Here is a 12,901-nt window from a genome sequence, read left to right as displayed (position 1 = left end):
CTTTTTCCCTTCCCCTAATTCCTTCTATATCATCTTCAGTATCCTACATACCCAATTTTATGTTCTTTCTCTCTATTATTCAATCTTTAAAAAAGCAACAAAAATAGCAAGGAACAAGGAAATTCCACAAAAACACCTAAATAAAATTTACCTATTTATGAATTAAATTTCTTGAGGGTTCTAATTCTGTTATATAGTATTTTTAGAAGTATTTTTTCCTCCCTATCCTCATGTTACTACTTTTTTTTTTTTTAGGTTTCCCTGCCTTTCTTTTCTTCGTTTTTTTTCTTTTTTTATTATTTATTCTTAAATTTAAATTTAGATTAGAAACAAGGTTGCTTCACATGTCAGTTCCAGGTCCCTCTCTGTTTCCCTTCCCTCCTCCGGAGCCCTCCCCTCCACCCCCACCCCCCAATATCCCCTTATGTCCCCATGGAGGGTAAGGCCCTCTTTGGGAGTGTCCATAGTCTGTCATTTCATCCAGGGCAGAGCTTAGACCCTCTCCCAAGAGGTCAGGGAGACAAGTCATTTGACTTGAAATTTCTTTCTCCCTTTCCCTGGGTTTGACATTAACATGAACACAATCCAACTTTGTTGTGTTTAGGGATTGTTAGTGAGAAATGGCAGGAATCTAGGGTCTTTAACCCCTGTACTGCTCATAGTGGGAAGGAAATGAGCATCTGTATATTTGCCCTGCCCCATCCTGTGTGTGTATGTGTGTGTCTGTTTGTGTGTGTGTATGTGCCGGTGTGTGTGTGTCTGTTTGTGTGTGTGCATGTGCCTGTGTGTGTGTGTGTCTGTTTGTGTGTGCATGTTTTGGTATTTTTTCTGAAATTTTTAGACTTTAAAATGCAAAATTTTTCTGGTCGTGGTGGTACATGCCTTTAATCCCAGCACCCAGGAGGCAGAGACAGGCAGATCTCTGGGAATTCGAGGCAAGCCTAGTCTACAAAGTGAGTTCCAGGATAAGCTCCAAAGTGACATACAAACCCTGTCTCAAAACACAAAACAAAACAAAAAGCAAGATCTCAGGTTCTCTTACATTCTCAAGGGTACTGCTCTGTTACCCTTCTAAAGGTCCCTGCCTCTTCTATTTGTCCCACACACACAGGACAGCTGAGCTAATAAGTCATGGGAAAGGAACATTAAATGATAATATATATGATTTAGATTAAATTTAAGGATATGTATTCCTATAGAAACTAAAATTTTATTCTCTGCTACAGATTCCACTGCCATAGAACCCACTCTCATGCACTGGGGACTATTAAAAAAGGACAATTAGCCATTTAGACAAAGAAATCACATTTTAGATTTGTAAGAAAACTTTGTTGGGCAGCATTGGTACACGCCTTTAATCCCAGCACTCTGGAGGCAGAGGCAAGAAAATCTCTGTGAATTCGAGACCATCCAGGTCTAAAAGAGCTAGTTCCAAGACAGCCTACAAACCCACAGAGAAACCCTGTCTAGGAAAAAAAGAAAAATAAAGAAATGAAAAAAAAACTTTTAAAGCATAAGGTTTTCAATCCCAGCTCTAAACTTGGGGTGTCATGAAATATATATCACTGAGGGATCTACTGAATATAAAGAACTTGTAAGTGTACAATGACAGATATAGAGTACACATCTAATGTATGCTACATTTATGTAGGTAATGGTTAGAATGAGCATAGTATAACAGGATTTTAAAAAACTTATTACTGGTGTTTTGTCAGCATGCATGTTTGTGTACCACATGTATGTATTGTCTGCAATTGTTAGCTACTTTGTGCAGGCTGGGAATTAAACCCAGGGCCTACTCCGGGAGAGCAGTCAATTCTCTTAACCACTGAATCCCTCTCCAGTCCCAGCAAGAGTTTTTGATACCTTCTTCCTTGTTATTTTATCTCCTTTCTTGAGATGGTGTAGCCTTGGCTGGGCAAGAGCTCACTGTATATGTAGACCAGGTTAGCAGCTGGCCTGCCCTGGCCTCTAGTGCTAGGATGTAGGGTTTGGCAGGTCACACCCAGCTTCTTTTACTTTTGTCTCAGCCATCATCTTTGGGGACTGATTTAGGAGTACATGAAACCTATGTCTTTCCATTGAACTGTGTGTTCCCTTTTGCAGGTTCTCAATGCTGCCTTTGGGTTAGTGAGAAAGAGACTGCAGTTTTCAGGGTGGGAGCTCTGTGCAGGGGAGGAAGTGAGGGAGGATCAGCTGAGAGTGTCCTGGGGAGGGAGGCAGGGGCAGGGCCAGCTGCCTGTACTACCTCCTGCTTTTCACAGGGCCTGCTTTCTTTCTTTGGTAGTAGTGGTGGGTGTGTGTGTCTATTTTTTTTTATCAAATATAGCTTTTTTTCTTCATACATTTTGATTATGTCTTACCTTCCCCAGCTCCTCCTATATCCTGTCCACCTTCCCTCCCATCCAAATCCACTCTTTTTCTTTCTCTAGTTAGAAGACAAACAGGCATCTAGAAAGTAGTGATAAAATAACATAAAACAAACAAATAAGAACAGGATAAAACAAACGGAAGAGCCAAAGAAACAGAACAAGAAACACACATGGCTTCAGAGACACACATTTATTTGCACACAGGAACCCACAAAAACCCAAAACCAGAAACCATAATATACCTGAAAATGATCTGTAAGGTTAAAACAAAATAAGCCCTGACCTGACAAAGAAACTCCAAAAATACCACTGAGCTGGTTCTGTGTTAGCCTGAAGAGTGACTTGATTGACTACTGAGACTCTGGGAGAAAAGCTCTCATTTGTGAGCAGTTATCAGTTGGAGGTAGCTCCTGGGTTTGGGATAGGAGTTTGTGTCCACTTCCCCTTTAAGCACTGGGCCCCCATCTGGCCCAGATCCATGCAGAACCTGGTGTCTTAAGTGTTCAGGTCCTCTTTGTGAAACTGTAATTCTGGGCTCCCCCTTAGTCCTCGTCAGGCAGGCAAAAGGTAGAGAATTCATAGAGTGGCTAGCCCTTTTCCCCTGCCACACTTTGCTCCATTATTATTATTAATTTTGAGAGACAGGAGCTCCTACAGTAGACCAGGCCGACTTCGAACTCACAACTCACAGAGACTCGGTTGCCTATGTCTTCCATGGGAGGAAAGATGAGCTTCTCCTTTATTTTCCTACCGTGGCTTGATGCTAAGACAGGGTATCTCTGTGGTTTTGGAGGCTGTCCTAGAACTAGTTCTTTGTGCCAGGCTGGCCTTAAACTCACAGAGATCCCCCTGCCTCTGCCTCCAGAGTGCTGGGATTATAGGGGTGTGCCGGGATTAAAGGTGTGTGCAACCAATGCGGAGGTTCGCCTATTCCTATACTTTTAAAAAGTTCATCATTTATCCTTTCAAACAAGATCTAATCTAAGTATTGTTTTGCTTTTATGAGAATGTTTGCTTGTATTACAAACAAACAAGAAAAACAAAAACCAAAAAACCCTTTCTGGAGAGTCCAAAAGAAGCTACTGTCAGATACCACGAAGGAAACTTAACTATCGATTTTAAAGTTAACACAATTAGCCACCAGCTTCAGCTCATTTGTCTGTAAAGCTCACACCCCTACCTTTCAGGTTGTTTTTTAAGGTTAAAGGTCGTCATTGCATGCTTAACTCGTTTTAGGTATATAAAAGTCAAGCACCAGTTAAAAGGGTTAAAAAAATGAAAAAAAGCTTTGGAACTTAACTATGTATGGTTATTTTCAATTCGAAAAAAGGTTTAAAAATTACACGAAGTTGTTTAAGAGGCGATCTCGTTTTTCTGGATCCCAATTTTAACCACGTCTAAAGTTGGAAGTTGTCTAGGATGGGCAGCTCAGGTCTGACAGCCCAAGTCCCCTTCCTGGATCCCACTAGCCCACTCTCCATAGAGTGCTGCTCCTTCTCAACTACACCCTTGCCTTGCTCTAAAGAAGGGGTCGGCCCACCAGCGTTCCACCTGATCTCGGTGCAGAAGGGCAAGGATGGAGGATTGAAGACCCCCGAGGAGCAAACCTAAGCCAGAGGTCTCAATCAGTGGCAACAACAAGCCAGGAGACCAAGCAGGGCAGAGAGTCTTAGGGTGTGGCCGAGCGCGGATAGGAGGATCTGGGGGCGGGACATGCGCGAGTAGGGGAGGAGCTAGACCGGCAGCAAGAGGCACTGACGCTAGGTTCCGCCTCCGAGAGGCGTGGCAATTATTCGTGACGTCAAAAGGGCGCAGCACGGTTAAATAAAGCCTGCACCAGTGCGTTTTCCGCAGTTGCTGCTGAGAGTCTAGCTCCTGGCTTGGTTTGCTGTGGTGCTGGTTTGCTCTCACCATCCAGAAGACTGGGAGTAACGGGTTGCGCGCCTGTGTTGTGTGCGGGACAGCGAGACTCGACTCGGGCAGGGCCGTCCCCTGCTGCCTCTCTCCTTAGCTGGGGCGGCAGTCCGCAGGCTGCTTTGCTCGCCGCTCACTCGGACAGAGTGCGTCGTCTTTTTGATTTTGGAACTTGTGAGCGTCTTCTTTTTTTCCACCTGCAAAAAACTTTTTTCTTTTGGCTTGGTGCCTCCAGGGCTGGTGTCCCCGGTCCAGAATAACCGCTTCCAGACCCCGGTGTCCAACCCCGCCCCAGGTTGCCCCCGGCTCTGCCCCAGGCCCCGGAGGGTGGGAAGCTTTGCCCAGCAGGTCTCAGCAGCATAGTCGCAATTGAGTCAGTATGCTTGGGGTCAACGATCCTCCTCTTTTTATAAAAGACATTAAGGCCGGACTGAAGAACTTAAATGTCGTTTTTATTGTCCTGGAGATAGGTAAGTGGGGTCTGCAGCCCTCCACACACTCTGGAGAGCTTGGACCTCTTTCCCTGCCTGCGCCCCCAAGTGCTCCCACCCACCCTGCCCGGACTGGGCTCCTACTCCAGGACAGAAGACAGTCTTGTAGTGTGCCCTCGGTGGGAGAGGTAGTTGCCCTGAACGGACTTTTTATCTAACATTCCTTTCCCATCATTGATGTAATCTCAACAGGACGCATGGTGACCAGAACCAAAGATGGCCATGAAGTGAGATCCTGCAAAGTAGCTGACAGAACGGGAAGCATCACTATTTCTGTGTGGGATGAAATGGGAAGACTCATACAGACAGGGGATATTATTCGTTTGACCAGAGGGTAGGTGTGCGTACATTGGGGTAGTTGTGGGGTTGGCCAACTTTTGGGGTCCTGCCAAGTTCTGAGGTCCCTGCCCTGGTTCTCCTGTGGGCTATTTCAAGAAGCTGTGAACTGTTTTGTTGGGCCGAATTGACAACAGCTCACGTTTTGAGGCAAGGCAGTGTTTCAGGGAGGGAGTGTACTCTGCCCCTCAAATTTAAGGTTAATTTTTGAAACTACTGTATGGGAGTAGTGAGCCTTTTTAGTAGACTGGTAATCACACTGCATTATAATGGTATTTGATATGATGTCTTCCACTTCCTTCCCTTTTGAGTGTCTTGAGATCCTGTCATCACTTAATTTGTACCTTTCATTTAGGTGGTATGGACATAAACCTAGAGGCTGGGGAATTTATCCTTTTTTCCTTTACCTTCGTTTTGGAAACAGTGTCTCTTGTGTTCCAGGTTGTTGTTGATGCCCAGGAGAATGAGTTTGAAGCGCTGACCTTCCTGCCTCCACTTCAGGTGGTGGGATGTACCCAAGTGTCCTGGGAATGAGCCAGAGGCCTCCTGCGTGCCAGGCAAGCATTCTGCCTTCTGAGTTCCAGCCCCAGCCGGCATTGGACATTTTCTGTGGTCATATTTGTACTCAGTATAGATAAGACAGCGTCTTGCATACTCATTCTTTCTTGAAAATGATTTCTTCTGTAAGATCAGTGTTTCACACCCCCTCCAACCCAAATACACAGAAAGTGGCAGGACATCTGATACACTCAGAACTTTTAATTGGCAGACTGTTGGCTATAGAGACAGAGCACTGTTTTACATCAGCTGTTGAAATTTACCTCAAATGTAGTCTTAAGGCCAGGAAAGAATCTTAGAAGTGTGGAAGCTTATGTGATTAGGACAACTGTAATTTTATTGGGAGCTACCAGAAAAATGGTTATTGATGCTGGCTAAGAGAGCCTCAGAGAAATAACTAGTGCTGACTCCTCTGGGCAGGAGTTCTTTGAAACTATCTCACAGGCCTGATGAAATTTCAGACCTCAGCCTGATTCTGCTAAGCTGATTAGTTTATATTTTCCTTAGACTTACTGATGTCTTCCACATTTAAAATAAACAATTGGTTCCATTATGTTGAAACTAAAAGTTGCAAAGTTTGGAAGGGCCAGCAAGATGAAGATTAGTGTTCCCCCCTCCCCACTGCATCCTCCCATCCTTGATAAAGTTTTACCAGATTTTGTCGAGCTTGGGAACTGTCTGTAGATGTAGGAGTAAAATGTCTGCCTTCCATGACCATGTCATTGAGTGTGAAAGAAAACACTCATGTTGAATCCCTATACTTTGTGGCTGGAAGGCAACACAAATACTGAGTTTGTTATCAGAGGCTCCTCAGAATGTACTTTACCTGCTCTGTTGACTAGGGTGGGTCTTGTTGCCTACCCCTCCCTTCCTCCTCTGCTCCTTAACTAAGGTACACACGGGTCAGTGTTAAGTGTGCTTTCCTGTAAATGTGAAATGTAGAGGATTTTACAGATATCTCTTCTGTTGGAATTAGGTGTTTGTTTTAAAATGATTTAAATTGTAGTCCAACAGTTCATTGAGAAAATAACATTTTCTCTGAAAAATAATTGGAGAATGTTAGCCAGTGAGCAGTTCTTCACTGACAGAAAATCAGCCCTGTGCCCCCCTTCCCCCCTTAACTACAGGTACATTTAGGAGCAGCAGTACATGCTTTACCAAAATGCCACTTCTCACCCTCTCATCCTCCAGTTCTCCTTGAGGCTGGCCTCAAAGTTGAGTTCTTCCTGTTTCAGCCTTCCCAGTGCTGACATTCAAAATGTGTCACCATGCTTGCCTGGTCAGGTGTTTTTCAAGCTAGGCATAGGGGCCCATGGCTGACAGATCAGTTCCTCCTGAGGCCAAGACAGGATGATGGCAAGGCTGGGGACTACTTGGCTTCAGAGCAAGTTAAAGACCAGCCTGGGACACAGGGGGAGATACCTAAATACAAGGCTTAAAAACAGGAATATAGTAGCCAAGTGGCTGATTGCTTGCCTCCTTATGTGCAAGGAAGGCCTGGGTCAGTCTGCATTAGTGCTCAAAACTGTTTTCCTAGGGCTATAATTTACATAACTATGTCATAATGTGCCAGTAGCATTGTCATTGTGTAATTTCTTATTAGAGTTGCATGGACTGTATTTTTCATGCCATGGTGGGTAGATGAAGGGTGATTTGCAGTTCTATCTGATAAATAATACACTGAAAATTTATTAGAGCTCTATTTTCTTTAGAAAACCTTATTTATTTTCCCTCCAGGTATGCATCAATGTGGAAAGGATGCCTGACACTTTATACTGGAAGAAGTGGTGAACTTCAAAAAATTGGAGAGTAAGTATTAAAATACATTTGTATGATGAAGTTTCAAATAATGTCTGCAGAATAATTGTATACAGTAAAAACTGCTCACTTGGCTTTTGGAAACTTGGTCTCATGCTGTAGATAGGTAACTGGTTTAAACACTTTCAGTACTCAGAGCTGAGTTTGAAGGGTGGAGCCCCAGAGGAGTCCTTTAGAGTCATGTGTTATGAAGTGTTTGGGACAGGGTTACAGGATCTGGCTAGATGGTTTTATATACAGAGATGCTGCAGCTAGGTGACAACCACACTAAGTCACTCATTTGCTCATGCCTATTCTTTGTCACGGTCAATTTAAAATTTTCCCAAACTGGAAGTAGTTTATAGTTGAAAAGCTAAGAAAATGCTTATGTGTGAGCAGGGTACCAAGTTGTGTGGTCAATTACAGGGAGTGCTGGGATGAGGTGGTGACTTAGTAGCCAGTTATGTATCTTAATCATCTGGAATTTATTCTTTGTAGATTTGAGTGTCTTTGCAGATACACAGTGAATGATCAAAAGGGATTCTATGAGAGCATCAAATAGTTGGGTGTTAATATGGGCTATAGCTATTTGGGAAATTTTTGTCACAATTGAATTAGCATTCTACTGTTAAGATAATTCTTTGACACATAAGGTTTTCATTCTTGTAAGTTAAGGATGTTGTACAAAAAGCTTCAGAAATCATTTAACTTGTCGGTTGCATTGTTTTAGGTTTTGTATGGTGTATTCAGAACTGCCAAATTTCAGTGAGCCAAACCCGGATTATAGAGGACAGCAGAACAACTCGGTAATTAATACAAATACATGGCATATTTTTATGATTGGCTAAGTTAACTCTACTATAACTCTGTCAGTAGGCTAAAGCTCTGATGTCCAAGTGTAAGGAAAATGATGTTGAGGACTGGGGACATAGCTAAACTGATGGACTGCTTGCTTAGCATGCATGAAGTTCCGGGCTCTCCCCCAGCACTGAATCAGACTGGCATTGGTGGTGCATGCCTGAAGTCCTGTTTCTCTGGAGCTTGGAGACAGGAGGATAGAAGTTCAAAGTCATTCTTGGTTACATAGCGAGTTTGAAGCCAACTTGGGGTATATGAGACCCTGTCTCCAAAAAAAAAAAATCTTTAAGTTGCTTTTCTTACATTGATCTGTGTGTCTGTATATCCTTTTTGCCAATAGATAGTATGTGCTATTTAGTATTTTGCAGAGTAAAGATAGCATCAGGAAATACTCATATAATAAAAGCTTTTAAGAGGCTTGGGAAAGATTTCTTAACATTGAATGAACTTAGACAAATCTTTACATATTATTGAAAATCCTTTTTAAAGCCTTAAAATGTAGTTACGTTGTCTTCATTTGTCTAATTTGCTATTCTTTCAGGTACAAAATGAGAAGGATAAAGTGAATGCTGGGACATTTGGACCCTTTGGTAAGACTTTTTCTGTATTTGTGATGACATGTAAACATTAAGGGAATAATGGAAAATGTAAAGGAAAATAATCTCGTCAGGTATAATTTCAGTGTTAAACGGGACCTGCAGTAAACAAGGAGACCTGAGTAAATGACTTTGTAGGACTTAAGTCAATGTACTGAGCACATTCTGTATCAATACTGGGGTCCATTATGCTGAACATTGATTATTAAAACTAATTTTGGTAACCCTCTGACAAGATCTTTTATTTGTCTGTTTTTACAAATGTGTATGATATAGTGGTTATTTATAATACATGCAGAATTACTGGCTGTTTTCACATTGTGGAAAATCTGTCTGCACATAGTTTGATTATATTGGAACATTCATTAATTGTATTTGAGTCAAACGCCAGTACTCAAACCTCTCTGCTTCCCTTCTTTTTTTTTTAGTTTAGGCAATTAATTTTTTAAAATAATATTCTATTCCCATTTTTGTTCCTCAAGTTAGATTATCTTCTTTTTTATTCAGTACTAACGTGATGTGTTTTGTAAAGCCATTGCTGAGCCCCAGAGCCTATGTCTTTTCTCATTATGGAATGATTGTGCTTGTTCTCCATGATACTTATAAGCATTTATAGTGTGTTTAGCAACTTTACATGATTGTGTTTCTGTAGTATAATATAGACCACTTCTGAAAATGGTGATAATTTTTTGTATTCTTCCTAGGAAATGGTGTTCAGACTGGGACTGATTCAAGAGGATATCATCTTCCATATACTGGTAGAAGCAGTGGCCGGGAGCACATCTATTTTCCATTTCCAGGAGCTCGAAGTAGTCAAACAGTCATGACCACAATAAACAATGCCAGGGATCTGAGGAGAGCTTTTAGAAGATGACTGAAGCCAAAGAGACTCATGTAGTTTTTAAACTACGTGCCCTACATGAACACTTAATGCACTTTTATTTATTGTTATCTGTGAAAAGCTTGTCTCTTACAGGTTTCCTGTTACATTTTGGGTTTGTTAAACAGAATGACTGATTTTTACTGCACAGTGTTGAGTTGTTTAGTTCCATCCTGTTGCAGAATAGGAACTCTGAAAGTGGGAACATTTATTTTTTAGAGCAAGACCTTACTGAGTATCACCTGAAAACCTGTCCATGTTTCAAGGGTGAACTACTTATGACACTAATGTTTTCCATAACATTTCATGGGAAATGTTCTTTTGTTTTAACTGGGATGTGGCCGGCGGAAGTGATAGCAGCCCCAAGCAGAAGCCTGGCCGGTGCTGACAGTGCTTTGAGTGCTTATGGACCAGGGACGACTGACTTATAGAGTGACTGGCCTGCCATTGAGAGTGTCCACGGACAGAAGCACAGCCTACATTCTTGTTTAGTTGCCAGACAACCTGACTCTTATCAGAATTGTGCAATACAATGTGTAATATTACAAGTAGTTTTAGAAGAAAATTGTAAGATAATGCTGTTTATATTTGTTACATACAAACATTAAACTTATTCTTAAGAAAAATTTGCAACAGAGTCTTTGTGTTAATTTTTAATCAACCATTTTAAATACTGGTATAATTGGAGGCCATTACAATACCACACTGGATAGAAATCTCATTAGTCCAGTCTCTGTCTCCCAGGTGTTGGGGATAAAGTTGTGCGTTACCACCCGAGGTTGATATGATTACTAAAAAACAAAACAGAAAACATGTGGTAGATGAATATTGTAACAAATGCAATTCAGATTGAATTCTTATAGCCATGTGACAACCTGCGTCAGGTGGTCAGGTAGAAGTAAGAATGCTGGAGTAAGGATAGGTACTGCTTTTCTTATGGAAGTGTATGTGGTTTAGTTCTTTAGTTTCAGTTTATTTTAATTTTAATTTTTTTGGTTTTTCAAGATGGGATTTCTCTGAAGCTTGCTCTGTAGACCAAGCTAGCCTCTGACTTACAGAGATCCACCTGTCTGTTTCCTGAGCGCTCTCTCTTAGCAATATTTGGGTGGGTAATTGGTAGATGTTTTCATGTTAGTTTCTTTTCTTAAATATTACCCCGTGAGTAAATGTCTTGCTCTACTGACAGCACAGCCGCCTGCTCTGCTCTTTCCCCAAGCATGGAGAGTCCAGTTCAGTTTCCTGAAGCTGGGTCGGCTTCAGCCTGCCTGCTTCCTATCTCTGTGTCTGCTGATTCTCCTGGCCTCACATTGTACAATAAGTAAGTTTCTGTTCAAATCCTGTAGCATTTGCATATAACCTGTGCCAGATATTATTGTTCTATTTCTGTTTAATAAATTCAGTTTGCACTGTATTAGGCTCAATGTGGAGATTATTGTAATATTTGAGATATTACAGGAAATTTTCTTAGGGTTTATAGTTGCTGGGCTTTGATAGTATAGATAATTGGTCATTTGTTCATATATTAATATTAACTATTTTGGTTTTGTGATTATTTATGATTTTTTGTTTCCATTACTGAATGCTTCAAAAAAGTTACCTAAGAGTTTTGTGATTACAGATGTTTTAAATAAAAATAAAGTACAAACTAATGTTGAAATTTTAAGAAATAGGAGCAGTACTTTTATTTGTGGGAGGATGTGGTGTAACAGGTTATTCTAAAGATTTATACTTGGACAGAGTTAAGTGTGGTAAGGTGGATCTCTGGGTCTTCAGTTCTGACTTGACTTTCTTGTCACCTGTGAAGCTAGGCAAGCCATGATTAGGACAAGGAGCAGCAGAACTCCTTAGAGGAAGGAATGACAGTAACTTCTGGTGAATGATCAGTCACATCTTATGATGCGGTCAGAATGTTCATAAAGGAATTGCTAAGCTCAGAGTGGAAATGTCAGTGTACTTTAAGATAGTGAGATTGGGTAGAGCATGGCCTAAGATGTTATCACTGACATTTATCTCAGGAATTTAGCCTGTTCTGTGGTTTCTTTTTTCTTAAGGAAACTTCCAAAACCAAAGCAAAGTGACATCCAAACCTAATGACTAATTGCCTTCCCAGTCTACTTTGATACCACTCCTCAAGAACTTATGGAAGAAAGTGTCAACCTTCCTCCTGTCTGGTGTCTTCAGCTGTCAATGTTGTCATAGCCTTCAACAAGACCCAGTGAACCAAAAACCATATAGTGTAGAAATGCATTTCCAGGGTTGGGTCCCCATTATTGTTTCTAGGGACAGTTCTGGAGTGGAGAAACAATATTTGATCAGGCCAGCTTGTCCCTTTTGTCTGTCCTGATGTATGGGGGAGTTGCCACCGGTTAGAAAGTGAAAGGTGAAATCCAGATAGCCAAAGGCTGGTCTGCCTTCACAGAAGCATTTAAACACCCAGGTTTTCCTGTACTCCACCAACTCCCATTTTGCTTTTTCTCCGTAGTCTTAGTAGCTTGGTGTTAGTTTTAAAGTGTAGACTGAAGGTTGACTAGCTCTTTATATTTTGTAAACAGATTATATACAGAATGGTCTGTCTAGTCCAGTAGTCTGAAGGAACACCAGTTTTCATTTACACGGGTAGCTGACCTGTCAGTGTAGTGGCTGAAATGCCTCCCTTGTTGGTATCATTAGTATGATGGCTGTTTGCTTGACTCTGGAAGCTACAGAATGCTTTCCCAAACAAGTGTATGCCAAGCTCTAACATCACTACACTCCTTTATCTCACTGTTTAAGCCTAATTTTTACTTCCCTTTCTCAACTGCGGACACTCCAATTATTCTAATAGATAAGGATCATATGGCTCAGTGAGTTTGTAGTGCATGGATGGTAGGAGGTTAGGGCAGAGATAGAGCTAGTGTGACCCTGGTGTGCTGAGGCTCTAGATGGTGATCTTAAGGGGGAGTGATTAAACAGCGTCTGCACATGGCGGTTTTAGTGGTTACTACTTGAGGCATGCTTCTTCTGACATCTAATTGTGACCTTTGAAAACAGCACCATAGCTGATGCCTTATACCCCAAGGAAGAAGCTTTCTAGCTATATTTAAGTTCTATAGATACCTG

The 12,901-nt window shown here is 41.6% G+C and overlaps 1 protein-coding gene across 5 annotated transcripts; it reads left to right on the top strand.

The window, feature by feature from the left end:
* The first annotated feature begins 4,208 nt into the window (after positions 1–4,208).
* LOC121142832 (SOSS complex subunit B2-like) lies at positions 4,209–11,405 on the top strand. Of its 5 annotated transcripts, none has more exons than XM_040753645.1 (6): positions 4,209–4,432; positions 4,970–5,111; positions 7,409–7,480; positions 8,199–8,274; positions 8,868–8,916; positions 9,627–11,404. In XM_040753645.1, exons 2-6 carry the CDS (start codon positions 4,975–4,977, stop codon positions 9,794–9,796), a joined length of 504 nt encoding a protein of 167 aa, XP_040609579.1. In that variant the 5' UTR covers positions 4,209–4,432; positions 4,970–4,974; the 3' UTR covers positions 9,797–11,404. The 5 variants fall into 5 exon arrangements, with proteins under 5 accessions (XP_040609579.1, XP_040609578.1, XP_040609580.1 ...); XM_040753644.1 differs by having other exon boundaries at positions 4,209–4,460; positions 9,627–11,403; XM_040753646.1 differs by having other exon boundaries at positions 4,248–4,325.
* Positions 11,406–12,901: the final 1,496 nt, after the last annotated feature.

The sequence above is a fragment of the Mesocricetus auratus genome, unplaced genomic scaffold, assembly GCF_017639785.1.
Source record: "Mesocricetus auratus isolate SY011 unplaced genomic scaffold, BCM_Maur_2.0 Super-Scaffold_100010, whole genome shotgun sequence".
NCBI classification, from domain to species: Eukaryota; Metazoa; Chordata; class Mammalia; order Rodentia; family Cricetidae; genus Mesocricetus; species Mesocricetus auratus.
This window is presented reverse-complemented; position numbering and strand designations above follow the sequence as displayed.